The sequence below is a fragment of the Mustela nigripes genome, chromosome 6 (genome assembly GCF_022355385.1).
Source record: "Mustela nigripes isolate SB6536 chromosome 6, MUSNIG.SB6536, whole genome shotgun sequence".
Taxonomy (NCBI): domain Eukaryota; kingdom Metazoa; phylum Chordata; class Mammalia; order Carnivora; family Mustelidae; genus Mustela; species Mustela nigripes.
This window is the reverse complement of record NC_081562.1, coordinates 46897253-46921890: the sequence shown is the minus strand read 5'-3', so window position 1 is coordinate 46921890 and position 24638 is coordinate 46897253. Positions and strand designations below refer to the sequence as shown.

The following is a 24638-nucleotide window of genomic DNA, read 5'->3' as shown; positions in this document are numbered from 1 at the left end:
GTTGATTCCATGAAGCAGCTTTGCTGCCTGAGTTGTGCTAACTGAGGTAGCTCCATCTGGCACATAGTAGATTTCTAGACAGGGTAATATGAGAAGACATTTCATTCAGTGATCCAGTTTCTCAAGGCCAAGAGTAAGTTGTAAAATTCAAGAAAGCAATTTAGGAAGCTTGAAACTTAAGTTTTGTATTTAGGTAGCCATTATTATTTTTTTTTTTTACAAAGAACTGTCATAATGAGAATTTATCTGTTTATCAATCTCATCCACTAATTAGAAGTTTACAAAAAATCAAATTAGGGAACCTGGGTGAGTCAGTAAGCTAAGTGTCTGCCTTTGGCTCAGGTCATGATCCCAGGATTCCGGGATCGAGTCCCGCATTAGTCTCCATTCTCAGAGGACAGCCTGCTTCTCCCTCTGCTTGCCTCTCCCTTTGCTTGTGCCCTCCCTCTCTGTCTCTCTTTCTCTCTGATAAATAAATACATAAATACATAAACAAATAAAATCCTTAAAAATAATAAAAATAATTTTAAAAATCAAGTGAGTTTGGCTTTCTTAACTGTTGGAAAAGTTTTTAAGGAGAGAAGGGCTAGTAAATCTGTTGTAACAGATTAAGTTTAAAGGTTCTTGGTCAAATTCCAGTTTCCACATTATAAGAATATGTAAACTACAAAAACTTGGTTAAGCACATTGGGATTTACCTGCTGTACTTTTTAGGTTCTATAGTCATAAGCTTGTCTGATAAATGTGAAATGTGTGTTTTTTTTCTCCTAGTTATTTGTCTAGTGATTATTGTTTTTTAAGATTTTATTTATTTGACAGACAGAGATCACAAGTAGGCAGAGAGGCAGGCAGAGAGAGAGAGGAGGAAGCAGGCTCCCTGCTGAGCAGAAAGCCTGACTCAGGGCTTGATCCCAGGACCCTGGGATCATGACCTGAGCTGAAAGCAGAGGCATTAACCCACTGAGCCACCCAGGCGTCCCTTGTCTAGTGATTATTAATAATCAGGCCAATGAAGCAGTTATTTGGCATAACACTAGGGTTCCTTTGTTAAAGTGTAACTTTTTATTAATGAGTTCAAAAGAATATCCTACTGAAGACATAGTACCCCTATTAAAATTGCATCCTCTTATTCAATCTGAAAAATAACTTCTCTTAGTCTGAATTTATATCTGTTGTTAAGAAAAATAATGATTATGATTTATCTAATACTGATTCCTGAATTTTTAACATAGTTGTACATTTTAATTTGGACTATGATAAAATAATGACAACTTTTACGGTTATATCATCAAATAACTTCCCAAATAAAACCTTAATAAGCATAAGGATTCTTAAGAGTTCTTGAAGAAGACAGGATGAGAAGTTGTGTTTGTTGCAGTAGGCTTCTAGGATTTTCATTATATATCCTGCACTTATGTAGAGGGCTAGTTTCATGGGCATGCAACCTGTGCAGGAGTGTAGGCCTCTTGTGTTTGGTTGTATAATCAGACTAACTAACTATTTGATACCCTTTTTAAAGTAAGGGTTGTTTGGCTTTGAGAAGATCATATATATATAACAAGTAAATTTCCATGAAGACTGTGTGTAGGTAGAATAAAGGCAGAGGGAGGAGAAACATGGCAGCAAAAATTCTGGGAAACTGGAAGTCAGTATGAATTGCTCAATCTGTTTCCACTACCTACAGTTCTAAACAAAATTTCACATGAACCTCCAACTGTACCCAGAGCTAATGGGTCAATGTTGTCCTTGGTCAGGAAAAACTGAAGGAGCACAGTGTCTATAGATCACATTATTCTGCATCAGGTTAATTGGCTAATAATCCTTTTTCAACTTCCCACAGTATTTCTAGTTAAAGTAGTTGGGTTCCTGGGCCTTGATAACTTGTGTAGTACCTGATTTTTCCAAGACTGGGGTTTCTCTTCTCCCATCCCCAATCTCCCATAGAATTGGAGTGCTCCTGCAGGAAAGAAAGTACTTACCAGTGACAAGGACATAAAGTGATTAAGGGGTAGGAGTCAAAGATGAACCTGTTTTCCTAAGGACATCTTAGACACAACTGATTCTGACATATGATCTAATTTAGCATCAGTAGCTAAGGGCATGCATAGTTGGGTAGAACTAGGAATGTGTTACCTTAGTTACTCAAAGATTAAGTCCATCAGACAGCAGAGTTCTCATGGCTGCTTTTAAAATACAATACTCCTATTTTAATAGCCAGAATGTTTCTACTGTTATGTTTAACACTTATACAGATTAGGGGGGAAAAATTAGAATGCTGCCCTTTCATTTGTTTATCTTTTGAATCTTCAGACTGTTGATATAAAAGCAAAAACAGGGTGCCTGGCTGGCTTAGTCCATAAAGCATGAGATTCTTGATCTCAGGATCATGGGTTTGAGTCCCATGTTGGGCTTAGAAATTACTTAAAAAAGAAAAAAAAAAAGCAAAAACGTTTTGGTGTCAAAGTAAAAAAAAATTGAGGAGCTCAACTTAATACTTTTCATGACCAACTTTTTATATCTAAAAGCTGATGATTACCAGTTTGGCTACATAATTTTTCAGGTAATAGAACCCCAAATGCCACAGAGGAAGGAGAAATTGTGGAAAGCTTGACTTTTCTCCTTTCCTAGCTAAGGAAGGTATACTATGTAAACACTTTTCAAACTTAGAGTACACTATAACTTTGTACATTATAGTATGTGCATATATATATATATGTATATATATATATATGTATATATACATATACACACACACACACACACAACACTCACACTTCACTTCTGACACTTCTAGTCACAAAATGTGTGGGTTTTTTTTCCCCACACTAAGCAATTCTCCAATTCTCTGTGGACAGCAGCAGGTGTTCTACAATTCAGTTTAATTTTGACAATATCAACCTAGAGACAATATCAGATTCCACAGGTTAAAAGCTCAGTCTCACAAAAGTGCCCACATATGCCAATTCCAAGTCCAGGTTGTTAGCTATGCTTTAAACAACTCAGTATAAATTGGAGGTTCCCATAATCCCTTACTTGGGTTCAATTAGTTTGCTAGAATGGCTCATAGAACTCAGGAAAACAGTTTACTTAAGATCATCAGTTTATTATAAAAGGATATACAACTCAGGAACAGCCAGATAGAGACGCATAGAACAAGGTATGGGTGAAGGGTATGTACCACCCTCCCAGCACTTCCATATGTTTAGCAACCTGAAAGTCCTCTGAACCCCATCCTTTTGAGTTTTTGTGAAGGCTTCATTGCAGTAGATAGGATTGATTGACTCACTGGTCATTGGAAATTGAGCCAAGCTCCAGTCCCTCCCCTCTCCCTGGAGGTTGGGGGTGGGGTGGTGCTGAAAGTTCTATTCACAGTTCCCCTGGCAGCCAGCCCCCATCCTAGGGGGATTCCAAAAGTCACCTCATAAACATAGTCTCAGGTGTGGTTTATAGGGGATCCTTAAGAATAACAAGGCATCTTTATCTTTCTTTCTTTTTTTTTTTTAAGGATTTTATTTATTTATTTATTTATTTATTTATTTATTTGAGAGAGAGGCAATGAGAGAGAGCACAAGAGGGGAGGTCAGAGGGAGAAGCAAACTCTCCTTGGAGCTGGGAGCCCGACTCGGGAATCGGGACTCAGGACTTGATCCCGGGACTCAATCCAGGGACTCCAGGAGGTGAAGGCAGCTGCCTAACCAACTGAGCCACCCAGGAGCCCCATCTTTATCTTTCTTATCACTTAGGAAACGCCTAAGGCTTTTGGGAACTCTACCAGAAATGGGGATAGAAACCAAATACATGTTATTAAAAATCACAATATCTCAATAGTATAATTTTGAGTTTTACAAGTTATACTTGTATCAATCAAACAAAAAGTGCTAGTGAAACAGTTACTTTGTGAAAAATCATTATATTGACAGATAAGACCTGGATCTTTGTCCTTGGAAAATGTATAGTCTGTTTTGGGGAATTAAAACAGACAGAAGTCAGCATCTACTAAGGAAGTGTTAAATAAATGATAAGAAAATAAGTTCAGAATAGGAAAGGGAACACTGTAGCCTGGGATTGAAAAGAGTTTTACGAAAAAAATCAGTTAAATTTTTTTAGAAAATCAAAATCAAACATATTATTTTCATCTTAGTAAAAGAAGTATATACAATGTTTAAGTTTATGAAACATTTGTGATCTTTCAGTGAAAGATATGGTATTTAATGTTACAAAAAGTTGGGGCACCTATCTGTTTCAGGCAACAGAGCATGAGATTCTTAATCTCAGGATTGTGAGTTCAAATCCCACACTGGGTGTGGAGCCTACTCAAAAAAAAAAAAAAAAAAAAAAAATTAAAGTTACGATAAGTTGCCTGTTACTCAATACTGATTCAAAAGTACAAATCAGTGAAGTGAAGTGTAATTTTGTCCTTAAAAATTTAAAACAGAAAGCTATTTGAAAAAAAGAAAAAAGAAAATGGAAGAGAAATATTGCTACTATATCTTAATGGCTAGTCGTAATTATTTAGTTACTTTTTTTAAAAAAGTCATGTCTTAGGAACAAAAAGATTAGAAGATTTTACTTTGTAGAATAACAGACATTGCATGTAAACTGATGAGGGTTGACTTTAAACAAATTTATAATAAAGTTATTGATGCCTGGAAAAACAGATGAAATGAAGGAAAAATAAGATGAAAGAATCTAAACAATTTTAACTTTATTGAATGAACTCATAAAATTCTATTTTTCTAACTACTAATACTAACAAATCATGATGCTTTTTAAGCTTTCATTCAATTTATAGCATGAAATCAGTAATCTAAGGTGTTTTCCAATTTATTTTAAATTATTTTGGATTTCTAACATAACTTCTAACACCAGCACCTATGAACAAGAAAGGATACAGTATATTTTCTGTGTGATATAATAAAGGTATATCATATCCACTCTATTTTTTTTTAAGAAAGAGGAAGCATTTTTTTAAAAGATTTTATTTATTCATTTGACAGACAGATCACAAGTAGGCAAAGAGGCAGGCAGAGAGAGAGGAGGAAGCAGGCTCCCCGCTGAGCAGAGAGCCCTGGGATGAGGGGCTCTATCCCAGGACCCTGAAATCATGACCTGAGCTGAAGGCAGAGGCCTTAACCCACTGAGCCACCCAGGTGCCCCTATCCACTCTATTTTTTATAAGCTTATATAATAACCACTCTTGAAGCGCTCCTGGGTGGCTCAGTTGGTTAAGCATCTGACTCTTGATTTTCAGCTCAGGTCACAATCTCACAGTCTTGGGATCAAGCCCCATATCAGGTTCCATGCGGGGTGTGAAGCAGAAAAAAAAAATAATGTGTTTTGAAAAAAAGACAGTAACTTCCTTGATAGCAAAAGCACAAGTATATATGTGTGTTTGCAGGTATGTGTCAATGAGAGCTGTTCCCTTTGATAGGCACTGGGCTAACTTCCCCACTTCTTCAGGTGTTTGCTTGGGTCTAATCTCATTGAGACTCCCCCTCATTAGCTTATTTACTAATGAAAACTATCCTCGTCCTCATATTTATAATCCCCCTTTCTCTGGTCTACTTGTTCTTGTATAGCATAAATCATTTCCTAATAAGGTATATATATTGTGTTTATTATCTTTTCCTGCTAGAATGTAATCTCCACATAGTCAGGAATCTTCACCTGTTTTACTTAGTGGTATGTGGCAAGAGCCTATATTAAAGCCTGGAACATAGCAATTACTCAATAAAGATCTGTTGAATTAAAATGGAATGAAAGGAATGAGACCAGAAGCAACAAAAAATCAGTAGCCATATGCTACTTTTGGTAAAGACAAGGTAACTTTGTTGCTTGGATCGGCGTGTTGATTTTATATTATAGGTAGGTCTATATCTACCTACCTACCTACCTACCTATCTATACAGAGAGAGTCTTTAAGGGATATTAAATTCATAGCTAATATAGGTGACACCAAAATCACGTGTCTATCAAATGAACTTGTGCAACCTCATTTCCTGCAGAACACTTGTTCAAATATTACCTCCTTAGGGAACTCTGCACTGACCACCTTATCTAAAAGAGCACCCTACCCCGTTGTCACTCTCTAGCCCTTATCTTGCTTCATTTCCTCCATAATTCCTATTATTGCATAATATTATGACAAATATTTGTTTATTGTCTATCTCCTCCAGGAAAACAGGGAACTTATCTGCCTTCCTTACTGCTTTATTTCCCTGTGTTTGGATCAGTGCCTGGCACATAGTAAATATTTGTCAGTATGAATGCACTGGGAATTTGCATGCCCTCATGTTGTTCTTCATGAGAATGATCCAATTGTTTGTCCCCAGATCTGAAGTTGCTAAGCAATCATTTGTATTGTATTATTCTCTCACTAATAAACAAACAAACAAAAAATAATTCTTCATGCTTCATACCATAATGAGTGAGATGGTTAAAAATGTTTGAACAGGTATAGGCTAGATATTATTCCATCAAGTATCAGTGAAATTCACTACTGATCTGGAATATCAAATCTTAAATCATATTAAATATTTTATTTATTTCTTGGGACGCCTGGGTGGCTCAATTGGTTAAGCGGCTGCCTTTGGCTCAGGTCGTGATCCCAGCGTCCTGGGATGGAGTCCCACATTGGGCTCCTTGCTCGGCAGGGAGCCTGCTTCTCTGTCTCTGCCTGCCGCTCTGTCTGCCTGTGCTCACTCTTTCTTCCTCTCTGACAAATAAATAAAATCTTTTTAAAAAAAGATTTTATTTATTTCTTTATTTGAGAGAGGGAGAGAAAGAGCAGGAGCAGGACGAGGGACAGAAGCAGACTCCCCACTGAGCAGGAAGCCCGATGCAGGGTTCAATCCCAGGACCCCAGGATCATGATCTGAACTGAGGGCAGATGCCTAACTGAGTCACCCAGGTGCCCCTAATCCTAAATCATATTAAATAAAAGTTTTAGATTTACTCCTTACTCTTTTCTGGGTGAAAGTATTAATTTTATTGAATTTGAAGTGAACACACTGATCTAAAATTCTGTGGAATTTCATTTGACTTAAAAACTTAAACAAGGGGCGCCTGGGTGGCTCAGTGGGTTAAGCCGCTGCCTTCGGCTCAGGTCATGATCTCAGGGTCCTGGGATCGAGTCCCGCATCGGGCTCTCTGCTCGGCAGGGAGCCTGCTTCCTCCTCTCTCTCTCTCTGCCTGCCTCTTTGCCTGCTTGTGATCTCTGTCTGTCAAATAAATAAATAAAATCTTTTAAAAAACAAAACAAAACAAAACAAAAACTTAAACAAGGGGGTGCTTGGGTGGCTCAGCTGTTAAGAGCTGCCTTCAGCTGAGGTCATGATCCTGAAGTCCTGGGATCAAGCCCCACATCAGGCTCCCTGCTCAGTGGGAAGCCTGCTTCTCCCTCTCCCACTCCCCGTGCTTGTGCTCCCTCTCTCGCTGTGTCTCTGTCAAATAAATAAATAAAATCTTAAAAAAACAAAAACAAAAACAAAAAACTTAAACAAGGCCAGTGCAAAAAAAGAGGTAGTTTAGACCCCTTTGCTCTTTAATCCCACTTTTTGGTTTAAAATCTGGGCTGGGTGACGATAGCAGGATTGAATGACATAGCTGTGTGTCTCTGTAATGGATGGCAAATGTAGAAAGGGGCAGGACTTTAAAAATTACATTCTGTATAGGGTGTTGCTTACTTTGTTGTCTGGACCCCAAAGTCTTCAGCAAAACTGTCAGTTGTGGATACACCTCTAAAATACTTGTAAGGATGTTTTAAATTTCAAAAATTTATAAGTTCACAGAAGAGACTGATGAAAAATTGGAGAAATCACAATTTTTATAAAACTTAAGGATAATTTTTTAAAAGATTTTATTTATTTATTTGAGACAGACAGAACAGGGGGAGAGGGAGGGGATGAGGGAGACACAGACTCCCTTCTGAGCAGGGAGCCCAAGGAGGCAGGGCTCCATCAGAGGATCATGACCTAAGCTGAAGGCTTAGCCCACGGACTGAGCCACCCAGTTGCTCCAAGCATAAATGTTTTTAAGTATTTGTTTTCAAACACTTAAAATGCTTTAAACTTTTGGGACAATAAATAAGAAGTGTCCTTATTATTTTCAATACCTATCCCCAACAATACCAGGTAGAACTTCTTTTTTTCAAAGGGGTGTCTCCTTTCATGATACCATACATATATATCTATGATTTTCAGCCACTTTATTAAAACATAACAATCTAAGATTAAAGAATCAGTCTTGCTAATGTGAAAGCTTCAACCTTGAACTCGATTCGAACTTCTTCTCCCCTTCTTCCACCAACCCACCAACCCCAATACAAGTAAAGCTCTAGTGACTTGGAGGGAGTAGGGAAATATCTGGCTCTCAGACGCCTGTTTTTCCTCTCTTCTCTAGATTTGGTGCCCTTGTTTATGGCAAAGAGAAGGACAAAGAAAAGGCAAAAAACGTCCTTACTTTAAAGAGAAAAAGGCAAATGTTTCCTTCCTTGACTGGGTAAGAATGCAATCTTCATTGACTGGATATTGATAACTTCTATGTGACAGTGTCCAAAAGCTGTGTTCCAGCTTAGGACGGCTTTCATTCTCCTTGCTACAATGTTCCCTCTTGCTGTAGTTGGCCCCCATACTGACAAAATGGCTCAAGCCTTTCCTGGGATTTGTACCACCCATAGGAAACTTTATTTTCTTGCCACACTAAATGATGGGTATAGGGTTACTTCCCTGCTATCCTGGTGGCCTCTCAGTCTATCACTGTTCAAATCCTCTTTCTCCTCCTGCATTCTAGGAGATGAGCAAGTCCTGTGGCTAAGCAAATGTCCAACAGAGAAAAGATATGTGTCTCCCCATTTTAGAAATCCAAGCTTTAGAAGTGATTCTCTTCAAGCACTCTTCACCCCAATTACATATTAGAAACAGCTTGTCCATAAACATTGCTTTCTCCAACAGTCTCCTTTCTCTCTCTCTCTCTCTGTTTTTTGACTAAGACTGGGTAGGAGTGGTAGTGGTGGTGGTGGTGGTGATAGGCTGGTTGTGACACTCAGTTAATGCTGTGGGATTTTTAAGTTATTTTAACCTACAATGTGGAACATTGTTGTAATGTATCTATATAAATACTCAGTTATATATTCTATGATGTAGCTATATAAAAATTCAGCTATATATACTATATAACTATAGTATTATTGTGATTATCAAATGTCAGCCAATCCTTGCTTAATATATTGGTAAACCTTACACTTAAGTGGTAAGAGAAATAGTTCTTATTTGGTCCTCCTCAAAACAACTGTGATACCCAGTTCAAATCCCATACCAGTTCCTTATAACAAAATTGATGGTGGAGAATCCTCAGTCTCAGTCTACAGGAATCCAAAATTCAAGCCGTTCAAGTATTTTTTTAAATGTAGTTAGATAGTTCATGGTTTTGTGAGGAATTAAGTCTTAAAATCAACTTAGGCACTTTGAGACACATGTATTAGCATATTAAAAATTCTAGCAAATGTTGCAATAATGAAACTTCTTTTACTTGGTTTAACTCAGCATTCCCTGTGCTTAATTTACAGTGGAATCCCCCCTCTCCCCCCCGCCAGAGTACTTCCCAATATCTCATGAAACTAATCTGAGGAACCTAGTTTGGATCCTTCTTCCCTCTCTTCTTTTTCCTTTTTGTAATTTTTGTGTCCACAAGGAACTACACATATCTAAATCTATAAAGTTCTTCAACTTAAAGAAGTATAATAAGTATGTCTGTTGTTGGTTCATTCAAAATAGAGGCTTTTTCCTTCCTCTGCTACTATAGTAAGAGTTAAAAAAAAAAAAAGAAAGAAAGAAAGAAAAAGAGAAAAAAGATTCCTTGGCTTTTAGCAGGAAAAGCTAGCTTCTGGGTTGAGGCTGCCAGAAAAGGTCTTCTTTCCTATTTAGAAGTCTTGTGCGTTAAGATTTCTTTTGATGCTACACTACCAAATTATCTCCTCAGTAGTAGTGGCTAAATTTGTAAGTGAATAATTGGCTGTTTCTCTGGGTTCTGCCATTTAACTGTTCTATGCCCACTAATGTGGGTTATGCTTAGGAAGACTGATTTCCTAATTGTAGGCTGTTTCACTAAAAGGAAAAGAGAAGGTATGGAGATAATATTTTTCTAAGATCACGAACATCACCAAAGGTTTAGCAGATAGCACAACTTTTAATATCTAGAAGCTAATAGGAACTAAATTTATTTACATTGATGAAATACAAGTGTTTTATGAAATATGGTGTACACTTCTATTCTAGGCAGTCTTTTATTTATTTTTTTAAAAAGATTTTTATTTTTAAGTAATCTCTCCACCAATGAGAGCAAACTTACACAACCTGGAGACCCAGAGTCGCATATTTCACCAACTAAGCCAGCCAAGCACTGCCCCCTCCAGCAGTCTTTTAAAAACACCTTAATTGACTGAATATAATTTCTAGCTGCTTCATATAGAACTATAAGAAGTAACTTCATACAAAGTTACTTGAAAATTATTGTAAATACTTAGTAACTACCTTCTTGTAAACAATGTCTTTAAAAAGTCATGGGCCTTTTAAAATCCTGTTAATAATTATAGAAGAGATGCCATCACAGAAACTGAAAGATTAGCTAATATGTTTATTTTAAAAACCCCACTATTTTAAAAAATAGTCTTACAGTAGCAAAGTATAACATAATCACTACTTGATGCTATGAAATGTAATAATTTAAGAATGTTTCCTTTCCCTACTTTACCTATTTTTATTTCTCAACAGAAAACATATTAACAGCTAGTACACTTAATGTCTGTTGTCTTTTTAAAATTTTTTATCTTTTTAAAGATTTTATTTATTTATTTGTCAGAGAGAGAGAGAGAGATCACAAGTAGGCAGAGGGAGAGGGAGAAGCAGGTTCCTTGCTAAGCAAAGAGCCCCACATGGGGCTTGATCCCAGGACCCTGAGATCATGACCTAAGCCAAAGGCAGAGGCTTAGCTCACTGAGCTACCCAGGTGCCTCTGCTACCCTTTATTAAAATGGCTCTTTATATTATCTATCATTTTCTTGCATTTTTCCCTTTCAGATGCTGCCTTAATAATTAGCTTCTCTATTTAAAATTCTTAGATTACATGTAGTATTTCACATAAAAATATGATATCAGCAACTTCTATTTTGCGATTGTTTGCCTCTTTCTACATTATACTAAGATTTACAAAGATCATCTCATAAATAAATTTAACAACCCTGAAAGGCATGGTAATAGTTTCACATAGAATTTTCAGGTAACAAAACTGAGGCTTGGAGGTTAAACATCTTGCCCAAGGGACCTCAGCTTACATGTATTTTAGTTGGGTAAAATTCCAGCTCAGAACTATTCTAAAACCCCAAGCTCTTACACTTTGCTTTTCAAATCTCTGGTGATTCAGCAATATTTTCTTGAATATTTATGATTTCTTATCAAAAACCTTTAGTTTTGAAATCTCATTTCAAAAATAACTTAAAAATATAATTAGACTTTGGATCACAGGGAAGACCATTATATAAATTCATACTTTCACCTGATTTGAATGCCAGGTTTCTATGTTTATAACTGAATTAGAGCCAAGCTATAAAACTTAAATTGCCCTGGGATATAATAAAGAATAAAAACAAACAAATGAATGAAGCATACATGCCAGGTAAAGGTCAAATATTGCGATTGCTTGGTTCTGGAACAAAGATTTAAAAAAAAAAATTGTAACAGAGAAAACTGGTGGGAAACTTGAATCATCACTTAGTAATATAGGTATTCCAAATTAAAACAAATGTGTTCTGTATTACTTTGTAATGACTTACGATGATGATTTAGGCTCAGCAAAACAATACTGTTTCTTTTCTTTGTTACACTAAAATTAATGTTATTAATTTCAAATATTTTAGTTTAATTTCTTTTATTTCTGGTTTAAAAGTTAAAAAAGAGCCATCAGCACAGATTTACACCAGGTTTTCTATGTTCACATAGCACATATTAGGGTAACTTTGTAATAAAAATAACTTATATTGGGATTATACAAAAATTCTTATGTGTTCCTATATTATTCAAGATTGAGCAACAGTACTACACAATCTGTATGGCTGGTGCATAATAGGACTCACAATTGTTAGTTGAACCAGAATTTTAATTATCTATGTAGGTTCTCCATATTTATTCATTTGACTGATTCAGCCAAGATATCTTAGACTTTTTTCTCATAATAAATGCTCTGAACCAACAGTGAGGTTTTTTTAAAAGTCCAACTTTAATTTTTGATGGTTTTACCTATCTATCTATATCTTTCCATCTCTCTCTCTCTCTCTCTCTCTGGCAGGTTCAGCGTGGAGCCCAACGAGGTCTTGATCTCAGAAGATCAAGAGTTGGAGCTTCAATCAAGAGTTGAAGACTCAACTGACTAAACTACCCAGATGCCCGCCCACCAGTGAATTTCAGTGGTTCTTAAGACTTTTTCACTAGGGAGCACTTAGAGAATCTTATGAAATCTATGGGCTCTTTCCCCACCAAAAAAATAAAATAAAATAAATTAAAAATATATATATATACAAACACATATATATTACATATATATTATATATACACACATACCTATGTGTGTATATATTTAAAATACACAATATTATAAACTACGTTTAAAAGACAGAACAGGCTGTGAAGGTGGAAATAATCTGTATAATTGAAGGTAACCTTTCTTAAAATCTCTATTCTTCATCTGTACAGTGTGAATACCACCTATCCCATGTTATGCAGCTTAGGAAAATAATGTAATTACGATGCTTGCAGTTTAGTAGATGCCAAATTAAGTGGTAGCTATACTGAACAGGACAATATTGACCTCCTATTTTATCTCTAACTACTGTTTGAGGTTTTCTTGTGCTGATTGGTTTGTTGCAGCTATTTTCTAGTTTCTAAGGATCTTATATTCTTCCCACTTGTTATCTTATTTATTTGGTTTTTCCTTTTAGGCTATCTATTTTTACAGATAGTGATCCACAAAAGCACTGGAGGGTAATGACATCTTTAATGTTTGGGTCAAAATACTAAGCAACTTTAACATCATTGTGATCCATTCCAAAGGTGATGAATAATAAACGATAATTCAATATAAGGACAAGGATATTTGAAGGTCAAAATATGGCTCACAAATTTAAATTGGGTAAGATCTGCGACATACATATGGCATACAAGAAAATGGAGGAAATTGTACTATTATACCTATGTCACATAGTTTGAAAATTACATGAAAATAAAGTAAATAAAATAAAGTGTGTGGCATATAACCTGAGAATCAATCACATTCGAATAACGAATAATAAATGGATACCAAGTCAGAACAGAACAATATATTCTGATGAGAAAGCATTTATTCTATTTTCCTCAAAACTGGTCATATTAAAAGCATCCTTTTATGTTTATATCTGGAACAATTCTACAAGGATACAAAAAATTGATGGAGTTCAGAAAGTACCATGAAAATAATGCAAAACTTTGAAAACAAAATTATGGGAGAAATTCTTATATAATAAACCGTAAGGGACTATCCAAATTCTTTTATTTTAATTGTCATTTTGGTATTTTTAAGCATCAAGTATTTCATGAAATGTACAGGTAACCAGTTGAAGATAAATTTTTTTGTGTTTGAGAGGGTCACTGTGGACATCACTATGAGGATTCACAAAATGCTTAATTTTGATCAAGTAGTAGAAAATGTTTTTATAACTAAACAGTAACCTCAGACTGTACAGAGTATCTTCAAAAGAATATGTACAATGGAACATATCCCCCTCCCCAAATTACGGCTTTATTAGAGATGCTGGTTATTTATCAACACAATGACTCCTTTTAAAGATTTTATTTATTTACTTGTGTGAGAGAGAGAGCACACACCAGCATGTGTGCACTCATAGAGAAGGGGTCAGAGGAGGTGGAAGAGGGACAAGGAGACTCCACACTGAGTGCAGAACCCCATGTGGGGTTCTATCTCATGACCCTGAGACCATGACTTGAGTGGAAACCAAGAGTCAGATGTTTGATCAAGAGTCAGACACTTAACTGACTGAGCCACCCAGGCACCGCTCACAATGACTCATTTTAGAATTGTGAGTGCTTCAAGTACAGTATGTTCTAATTTTTAAGAAATATTTTATTTATTTGTCAAAGAGAGAGAGAGAGTGAGCGAGCACAGGCAGGGGCAACAGCAGAGGCAGAGGGAGAAGTAGGCTCCCTACTGAGCAGGGAGCCTGATGAGGGACTCGATCCCAAGACCCTGGGACCATGACCTGAGCCAAAGATAGACATTTAACCAACTGAGCTACTGAGGCTCTCTAGACAGATGAGCCATCCCTCTAATTTTTTTTTTTTATTAAAAGATTTCATTTATTTGAGAGAGAGAGGAAAAAAGGAGTGAGGGGGAGGGGCAGACGGAGAAGCAGACTCCTTCCTGAGGAGCCTGACATGTGGCTTGATCGCTGGACCCTGAGATCATAACCTGAGCCAAAGGCAGGTGCTTAACTGACCGACCCACCCAGGCTCCCCTGTTCTAGTTATCCCCCCCCCCACTTTTTGAGTAGATATTTAGATCTTATACTCTTATTTTATGCAATTTTTAAAAATATGCATAGAAGCTGAGTTAATGATCCCGTAACAGTTTTCATTAGTTCTACTGAATTTATCAGACTGGGAAGGTGAGCTAAAGGCTATTCCCTTCATATTTTGAAAGGTTTCAGAGTTGAACACTAGTATATTCAACTTGTTGCTGAGTTTTCCTAAACCTTGGCAACTTAAGGCATGCTGGTATATATATTAGTTAGTGAAATATTTGTTCCTCTTACTGAACAGACTTGTGACAACCATTTTGTTTAAATGAAATTGGTGTGGGGATACCTGGGAGGCCCAGTTGGTTGAGCAACTGACTCTTGGGTTTGGTTGTGATCTCAGGGCCATGATATGAGGCCTGGCATTGGGGTCTGCTCTCAGCGGGTAGTTTGCTTGAGATTCTCTCTCCCTCTTCTACTCATTCTCTAAAATAAATCCTTTAAATATAACTGGTATCATGGGTACTCACTGAAAATATCCAATGCAGTTTTTGAGAATTAAATTAACTCCTCACGTTTAACAGGGTAACTGAGTTCCTTTATGAAACAATGTTTCTCAATTATTAACCAAGTTACTTTTGATTAAAAAAACTACTGTTTCTGATGTAGACAGAAATTGCGTGATTTTTTGTGCCAGACTTGACTGTTTTCAAGCACTGTAATGTGTGATGGATGGTTACAAACAATAATACATAGAGTTTTCTACTTAACCCTTTCAGGACTGAAATATATATATATATATATATATATATCTATATATCTATATATATTTTAAAGTAATCTCTACAGCCAACATGGGACTTGAATTTACAACCTGGAGATCAAGTGTCACATGCTCCACTGACTGAGCTGGCCAGGTGCTCTTGAACCACACCTCTCTAAAAAAATTTTTCCCATGTTATGATTTTGTCAGCACTCAGTACTGTGGTGGTCCAAATGTAGGTTTATATACTCTTTTGTTTACTTCTCGTACTTTGCAGCATACTCTACACATTTAGTCCTGAAGGGGTTTCTTTTACAAACTCTGTGGGTATAACATTTATTAGCAAGGTAGAAAACTGAGCAAGTTTATACCATAGTTTTATAGAGAAAAAAAACCTGCTAAAGTCTGTATTTCATCCATGAACAATTTGCAGTGTGGGCATTTTCAAGGAATAAAAATAAAATCCAAAAACAAAAAGGCAATGTAAAAATTTTAGGTTAAATAAACATAAAATAGTTCCTGAGAGCCAGATTACTGAATAGGATGGAATAAATTGAAGTTGGAGGGAAGGGGATGGTTTAGATTGCTTCTTCCAGGACCAAGGTTTTCTTGGGATCTATATATTTTATAATCTTCACTTTCTTTTATACTGAATGTATTTTCACTTCAATTTCCGCAGTTATAAAACAGATTAACATTCAGCATTGAATGGCTATCACTAAATCCATCACTATTTAAAAAGCACAGATAATTCATCAGTTGTGTATATATAGATTAATTTCATTCCTACTATCATTTCAGTACCTAATCCTTGTTTCTCTTTTAAACTAGATTTCAGTTGATTTTTTTATTGCCAGAAAAAATGTATTGGCTGATTACATGTGTTTTAAATTGATTTACTATTATATATTCATTGAATCTTGAAACTTTTGGGGTGTTTATTTTACTTTTTTAGGTGAAAGATACTTTATAATTCATACAGAGTAACTGGCATTATTAAAAAAAAAACAGCTTAACCATGCACTTGAACATTTAACAGCTGATATAATTGAGTAAGCAATTCTTTTGCATGATGTGGAGAAAAAACGTTTATTCTGTAAGTGATTTGAATGGGGAAAAATTACGTCTTTTTTTAAAAAAAGATTTTATTTTATTTATTTGACAGAGAGGGAAAGAAAGAGGGAGAGCACAAGCAGGGGGGAGCAGCAGGCAGAGAGAGAGAGAAGCCAGCTCCCTGCTGAATAGGGATCCTGACTTGAGGTTCAATCCCAGGGAGGCAGATGCTTAACTGAGCCACCCACGCACCCCTACATCACATTAATTTAGAGATGATACATAGCTATATATGTATATTTTTGATTCACAGATAATTTACCTTTGCAAGATGACAGTGGTGACATTAGGTGATAAAAGTGAGTATGATAAAAGATATACTACAAATGACTCTTTTTTTTTTTAAAGATTTATATGAGAAAGAGAGAGAGAGCGCGAGCACGCGCGAGTGTGCACCTGCTTGTACACACAATGGGTAGGGGCAGAGTCCGCTAAGCAGACTGTGTTGAGTACAGAGTAGAACATGGGGCTGGATCCCACGATCCTATAACTCTGAGATCACAACCTGAGCTGAAACCAAGAGTCAGATGCCCAACCGACTGCGCCACCCAGGCGCCCCTATTTATTTATTTATTTTTTCCCTTTTTGGTGCTGACTAAACCTTGAGAAAGGACTGATTGCAGTGACTTATTAAAAACCATCTATCAACATTTCTACATTCTGCATTTTAAAGCACTCCAAAACCTGCCACCCTATTCTATATAAATTCCACTAGCCTCCTTCTGCTTATCTTACTCTGGTTCTAGTTCCTGGCCCATACTCATTTCTGCTTCTGAGCTGGCCCGAATTGTGTTGTGTTCTCCCCAAATTTATGAGGTACTAATTCGCAGTACCTCAGAATGTGATTGTATTTGGAGATAGGAGCTTTAAAAAAGGTAATTAATGTTACATGAAGTCAAATGGGTATACCCTAATCCAATATGACTGGTGTTCTTGTAAGGGGAAATTTGGAAACAAACTCACATGTGGGGAGAATACATGTAAACTTACAAACAGACTCATCTACAAGTCAAGGACAGAGGCCCTTGGGGAGAAACCAACTATGTCTCAGTCTTCTAGCTTCTGTAACAGTGAGGAAATGAATTTGTTTAAGTTACCCAGTCTGTGGTACTTTGTACAGCAGCCCTTGCAAATACAATCTGCCTTTGCTCATGTTAGTCCCCTCACTGAAAATGTCCCTTCCTTTCATCCACATCTAATCAGTCATTCAACATGGAATTTAAACAGCCACTTGGTGAAATTATCCCAGACACACCAATCTTCTTTTTTTTGTTTTTGTTTTTTCCTGCTCTAACAGAGAACTTAGTCTGTACTATAGATTTTAGCAGTTCCTAGCACATAGAGTAGTTGCAAGGATTTCAGGTGTTAATATAGGTAAAATGCTTACAACGGTGCCTGGCATGTAGTGAATCTTAAGTGTCTGCTACATCTGTTGCTGCTATTACTATGTCTTAATTAGAAGGTAAAACACACAAGAATTGGTAATTATTTGTGGGGCTTAGGGCAGAAGAAAGAATAAAAGATATTAGGCTTGGCAAATAAGTATGTGGTACTATTGCCCCAAATTATCCACTTATTTTTATAAAGAGAGAAGTAGCCTTTTAATTAGTATTATACACAATCTTTATTCAATGGAAATAGAAAAACCATTAAACAGAAATAATAAAATATAAATAGCTGTAAATAATACTTCTGCAAGGCTGAATTAACCCTTTGTCTATATCATGTTAGATCTTTAGGAGACTTAAAATTTTCACAAAACTGGAATTATAGTTGAAGAACAAAGGTTTGAACTACATGGGTCCACTTAAACACAAATTTTTTCAACAAATATAGTACAATATTTTGTACTTATTATTCCTTATGATTTTCTTAATATTTTTCCTCTAGCTTGCTTTGTTATTATGCAATATGTAAAGCATATAACATACAAAATATGTTAACTATATTTTCAATAAGGCTTCTGGTCAATAGTATGCTTTAGTTTTCTTCGACTACGCATGCAGGGGAGGGAAGTTAAGGCGCCTTGCATTATTCAAGGGTTAAGTCTACATTTTAAAATGTCTCTTCACACTTAATGTATCATGCCAATAAAATTTTCTCCACATCATTTTTTTGAAGTTTTATTTAAGTAATCTCTATATCCAATGCGGAATTTGAACTTACGACCCTGAGATCAAAAGTCATATGCTCTCTGGACTGAGCCAGCCAGTTACCCCTCCTCCACATCATTTTTAAAGGCTGAATACTGTTCTATTATATATATAGCTTAACCTACTTAACCAATATCCTCATAACCATGTAATAATGAATACTCTTATAATCAAATTGCTACATATAGTCTTATTTCCTTATGATACATTTCTAGAAGAGGAATTTCAGGGTCAAATGCACATGCTCCTGGCTTCTGATACATACTGTCGAATAGCACTCTGGAAGTGTGGGGATTTATATTCTCAGACATTTAAGAAGCCCTGTTTCTCTAAATCCTTGCTAGTATTATCAAGACATAAATCACCTATTAAAATAATACCTGAAGTCCAAATTAATGTATAACACGTCACTCATAAGTTGGACTATTAAAAAACCTTTTTATTACTCTGAAAGTGTAAGATTCTTACCTACATTTATTTTTATTTTTTTAAGATTCATTTATTTATTTTAGAGAGAGAGTGTGTGTGCAAGTGGGGAGAGGGGCAGAGGAAGAAAAATTCATTCTGACTCCTCCTCACTGAGCATGGATCTGGACACAGGGCTCGATCTCACAACCCTGAGATCATGACCTGAGCCTAAATCAAGAATTGGATGTCCAGGGGCGTTTGGGTGGCTCAGTGGGTTAAAGCCTCTGTCTTTGCCTCAGGTCATGATCCCAGGGTTCTGGGATGGAGCCCCACATCGGGCTCTCCGCTCGGTGGGGAGCCTGCTTCTTCCTCTTTCTGCCTGCTTGTGATATCTGCCTGTCAAATTAAAAAAAAAAAGAATTGGATGTCCAACCAAGCCACCCAGGCACTCCTCTTACTTACATTCTAGATGAAGACTCTGAGGTCCATTAAGTTACATAAATCAGACCACTACATAGTAGGAATTTCTGCCCCAGTTGTGATGCTGACTACTCTTCTGATTTGTCAGTATGCCTCCCCAATTAAGCTGTAAAGGTATACTCTTCATTATTCAGGGTTGGAAGCTAGCATATTCCATTAGGTTAGCACTACTTTTCCCAACTGCTTCATAGTTTGGATTTTACACATCATGTGAAGGAAGCCTTTTGAGATATTTAAAAAGAAAAAAAGATTACCTAATCGTAGATAAGAATCTACTTCGTTCATTCATTGATTTATTTATTCATTGTCTCACTCATTTAACATGACTTCCCTAATGTCTACTTCATGTGGAGAATGCAGTGAGCAAAACAAATGTAGTCCCTGCTCTCATGTAACTTAAATTTTTAGCAGGATGAAGGGAACCAGCTAATAAAGATAATGATAAATTACAAATGCTATTAAAGAAAACAGAATAAATGGTGAAAGGAGCTACTTTAAATACGGTGGCCAGGGAAGGCCTGTCAGAGATGATTTTGGAGTTAAGATCTGAAGGATCAGAATAAGTTAGCCATACAGACTTAGAGAAAGCACATCCCAGGCAGAAAAAACAAACAAACAAACAAAAAACAGCAAGTGCAGAGGTCCTGAGATGGAGTACCAGTTAAGATTAAATTCAACTGAGAACAAGAGACCCCAAATAGCGGCTTTAATAAGATAGAAGTTTACTTTCCCCTCACATCAAAATCTGCATGTAAAGAGTGTAGAGCTGGTATGGTGCTCCACAAGGGTCTCAAAGACTCAGGTTTCCACAGCTTAAGATTTTGCCTAGAGCCCAAACTGACTGAGTTCCAGGCCATCACATCCTTATTTCAGGGTGCAAGATATTAAGAGGAAAAGAAACAAAGGACTGAAGGTGCACACCATCTGTCTTCTAAGAATGGTACTAAAGGAGAGTCACATGATGTACCTGCTTATATACCACTGGCTAAAACTACCACATGGCTACCAATAGTCTTTATTCTGGACAGCCATGTGTCCATGTCTATTAGTATTTAAAAAAATGGAGAAATTTTAGGGACAACTAACAGTCTCTGCTGCAGACCGGAAAGAGCTCGGTGGTGCATGACAGAAATAGAAAGGAAGCAAGAAGGTGAGAACAGGATGAAGCTGGATTACATTTACGCAGAGATATATTCAGTCTTTTAACACACCATCTTACAGAGTAGAAGAGAATGTTTAAGAGGCAGGAAGGAACCGTTAGGGTCAGGGAAGGGAGCGACATAAGGAGGTGCTGCTCCTCTTTGAATTTTCCTGAAGTAAAAAAACAGCGAAGCAGAATGTTTAATGGACTGAATAACCAGGCAAAACATTTTCTACTGGCGACATCAGCACCATTAGCAGTTTAAATTCATTCACACAACATTTACTAATATGTAAAAATACCTTCCATTCTGTAAGCGTAACAAAGTCACCTTTCATTTATGGTATGCTTATTTTCCTTGCTATTTAAGGCTGACAGATGCCCTCTGCCCTTCAATCATAAATTTTAAATTGGATGACAGTGATTCTTTTAGGAAGGAAAAGGTGATTGTATAAAAGAAACCAACAAAGGAAGGAGAAATTTTATTTACTTCAAATGGTTTGTACTTTACATTAATACGTTCTATCATTCAAATAGAAAAAAAAATAACCATTCACTTTATGAAACTACACAAATCCAAACACACTTGCAGAGACTCTTCTTAAGTCTAAACATGTCGAATGGTAACAAAAAGGAAAGCGTTTAGCGATATACAAAGGAATAAAAAGAGATTGTTTCAAAGAACATAAATTTAATTTTGAGTGACAACTGTTTTTCTGAAAAATAGAGACTTCACTCTCGCAAAGTTTCCACCAAAGGCACCATAATTTCAAACGGTCTTGCTCACAGCCCAGCAAGTCACTCAAGCTGAGGTGGGGACTGAGGAGTAGAAGCGATGTAAAGTGCTATAAATCTAACTCGGTTAGCGCAAACTCAGGCAACCGTGCTTTAAAAACTGGCTCCCCTGTAAGTTCCCTCCCACCAAGTTTAGAAAAAAAAAAAAAAAAAAAAAAGGAAGGGTGGTGAGTAGAAAATACCAACGGTTTCAGCCGAGGGAAACTCACTTCTCAGGAGGTGATGGTGACATGCTGCCAGTCCCTGGAAGTGCGTGCACAAGCACCGGAGATCGCGGGGGCTGAGGGAAGAAAAGGGGACAGCGATCAGTTTTGCTTCAGGTGGTGGGAGTCGGGGGTGCGGTGGGTGTGGGGGCCCTTCCAGGAGGACGTGGGAGGGGCGTGGTGTCCGACACGAACACAAACACAAACACGTTCCGCGTCCCCAGAGAGGGCGGGCCGACGCCACCTCACCATTCCCCGCCCCTGGACCCCGCGGCCCGCCACGGACCGAGGGCCAGTGCTCAGTGCAGAGCAACCCGGCCCCAGGCGGACTGTAGCGGCCGTAGGGGCCCTGATCGTTACAACGGCTGCGAAGAGGCTGCGCGCCTCCCAGCGAATCGGTGGGAGACAGGCTGGAAGCCGCGGAGAAAAGGTGAGGGAGTGAAGTGCCTCTCCACACCCCTTGTTGAACGCGCGGGAAGCGATCTGCCCACCCCCAACCCTGTCCGGTAGGCAATCGCTGTTCCCACCTTCCGCCGCCGCCTTGAGTGAAGCCGGAACGACGGGGGTCACGGCGGGGGTCAGAGGGTAAAGGTCTTGCTCCCAGCAGCCTCCGCGGTGGATACGTCGCCATCTTGGATCCGCGGGACAAGAAAATTCATGCGGTGAGTTTTTGGCAAATTTTCGGAAGTCTGGCAGCGGGGCGCGCGGCGGGGGCGGCGGATTCGGGGCCCCCTCAAGGCTGGGGAATGCCTCGGGGCCGGCCCGGCCGCGCTCGGGGTCCGCGGGCAGCGTCCTGGCCCGCCGCTTCCCGTTGCTTTTGTCTCGGCTCCAATCGAGAGAGGGAGAGCGGAGCGGGCGGGGAGGGGGGGTGGCGGCGGTGGAGGAGGGAGGGGGTGTGTATGAGGAGGGTGGTGGACGGGACGTAAAGCGTCGCTGTACTTGGGTGGCTGCAGCGGCAGCCCTGGATCCTAGGCCTGGTCCCTTTCGCGGGAGCGGAGGCTTCTCCTAGACTCCGCTCCGCCCGGCTCCCGCCAGCGCGGAGGAGCCGCCACCGCCGCGCTGCTTCCTGGGGAAGAAGAGAAGGCGGCAGCAGCGGTGGCCGAGGAGCCCGGGTCCGCTTTAGACGGGCTGCCGCTTTCCCAGCAGCTGCCGCGGTCTCTGGCTGTTCACATTTTCTCAGTACACCCACATCACCTGCAACTTGTGCGTGTTTGTGTGTGTGTGTGTGTGTGTGTGTGTGTAATAGATGGGGTTGGGGGAGACGGACACGGGACTGGCTAACGGGCCTCAGGAGCCCCCAGGCCCTAGGATACCAAAGAGTATGGTTGGTAGAAAGAGGAGGAGTGCAACTGTATAATGCTTTCTCTGCCACCGCACCCGGAGGGTGAAGCTTGCGAGGAGAGATAGAGACTGAGACGGGATAGTCCTGGGGCGGCGGAGGAACCCGAGACGCTTCTGTTTGTGAAGTTGCTAGTCCTAGCTTTCTACTTCCGCCGGGGCCTCTCCACCTTGTGCTGTCTTGGGTCTAACTTAAAAGTTTCACGGAAGAAATGAGTGGGGTTGAAGGAGGCCTTCCTAGTTTTTAGTTGAGGCTGTAGTCCAGCTGGGAGAGAGAGCATCTGACTCTTGTTAACTGTTAGTCCTCGGCGAATGAGGATTCTAGGTTTCTTTTATAAAAGCTCTTCCAATGTTTTAGAATTTGCATTTATTCCTGGCCCTGTAGGTATGGTATTTCCACCACAAAAGTCTTACATACGGGTACCACCCTCTCGGAAGGAACCTAAACATCAACTTCCTTTGCATCCTAGGAGAGGCCTTCCTTCACTTTTAAACATCCAGAAGACCGAATGCAACACATTCTGTTTCATTTTCATAGAACTTTTGGTCAAAGAATCTTACTTCTTTCTTAATCTTCTGGACCTATTCTAACAATTAAGTACAATAATACCAATCTTTACGTTCTTGGAGAAATGGTGGAGAGTATGGAGTTAAAATCTGTTCACGAGGGAGGCTATACTTAATTCCGTTCAAAGTTAACACATTTCCTGTCATGCTTGATATTAGGAATTTCTAGACTTCAAGAATCGTTAAGTATAGCTTTTGATTCGCCTTTTGAAATAACATTAGTGGAAATAAAGTATTTATTGGATAGAAATTTCAAAGTATCTATTTACATAATGGGTTTAAGTTGAGTTGTTTGGGAATACTTAGTATATTTGACAGCAGTTATTTCTTAAATATCATTAAGCACATATCTTTTGCAATTTTGGAAGATAACTTTATCCCGGATTAAAAAGGGTTGATTGAGAATTGCACTGGACTGAAATGGTTAAAATGTCTACATTGAAATGGTTAGAGGTCTACATTCAGATATTTTCATTGAAATATTGCTTAGACCAGGATCTTCAGTAAGCTTTGTATGTTGAACTCCTCTTTAGTTTGTAGTTCTTTTCTGATAATAAATCTAAAGGAAAAGTAACTATAAAACAAAACTGTTCCACTTTCTTGACTTTGTCTCATTTACTTTTAAAAAGGTACTTTTCTCCTTTTCTAAAGACAGTGAATTGCAGTGACTTCTGTGCATACTTTGTAGACAGGAATTGAGAAACTTTCCCATTTTTTGCATCCTAATTAATGTGTCAGTAAAAATAGATTATCTTAAGCAGAACCCTTTTATTCCAAGTATACTGTATAGAGATATCTGTAACCTAATCTGATACTCTTGGGGAATGAGAATTGCCTGTATGCTTAACCAGGCAACAGATACAGCCTTTAAAATTTTTTCAGTTCCTGTAATACTTCGGTTTTAAAGTAAATTTATGTTGTGGAAAAATTGGGGCAAAATGTTAGAGTGTATTTATATCTCTTCGTTTGAGAGGTACTTGGTCTTGATGATAAAACACAAAATGATATTCCTCCTCAAGAGATCTAATTATCTGTATTGTTACTTAATGATTTTCAATGTTTAATTTACTTTTTGATTTTTCAGAGATACTTAGTTTTAACCTGATATCTCTTTTTGTTC

General features: G+C 38.1%; 1 protein-coding gene across 5 annotated transcripts in view; it reads left to right on the top strand.

Moving 5' to 3' along the window:
- Window positions 1-22172: 22172 nt before the first annotated feature.
- The window catches only part of CNOT2 (CCR4-NOT transcription complex subunit 2), a 123126-nt gene continuing 120660 nt past the window's right edge, over window positions 22173-24638 (top strand). For 2 of the 5 annotated variants that reach the window (XM_059402474.1, XM_059402469.1), the window contains exon 1: window positions 22173-22275. In XM_059402474.1, coding sequence (XP_059258457.1) covers window positions 22271-22275 — 5 coding nt within the window. In that variant the 5' untranslated portion in view covers window positions 22173-22270. The remainder of the gene's footprint in view (window positions 22276-24638) is intronic. The other 3 variants (XM_059402470.1, XM_059402471.1, XM_059402472.1) reach the window with 2 other exon arrangements.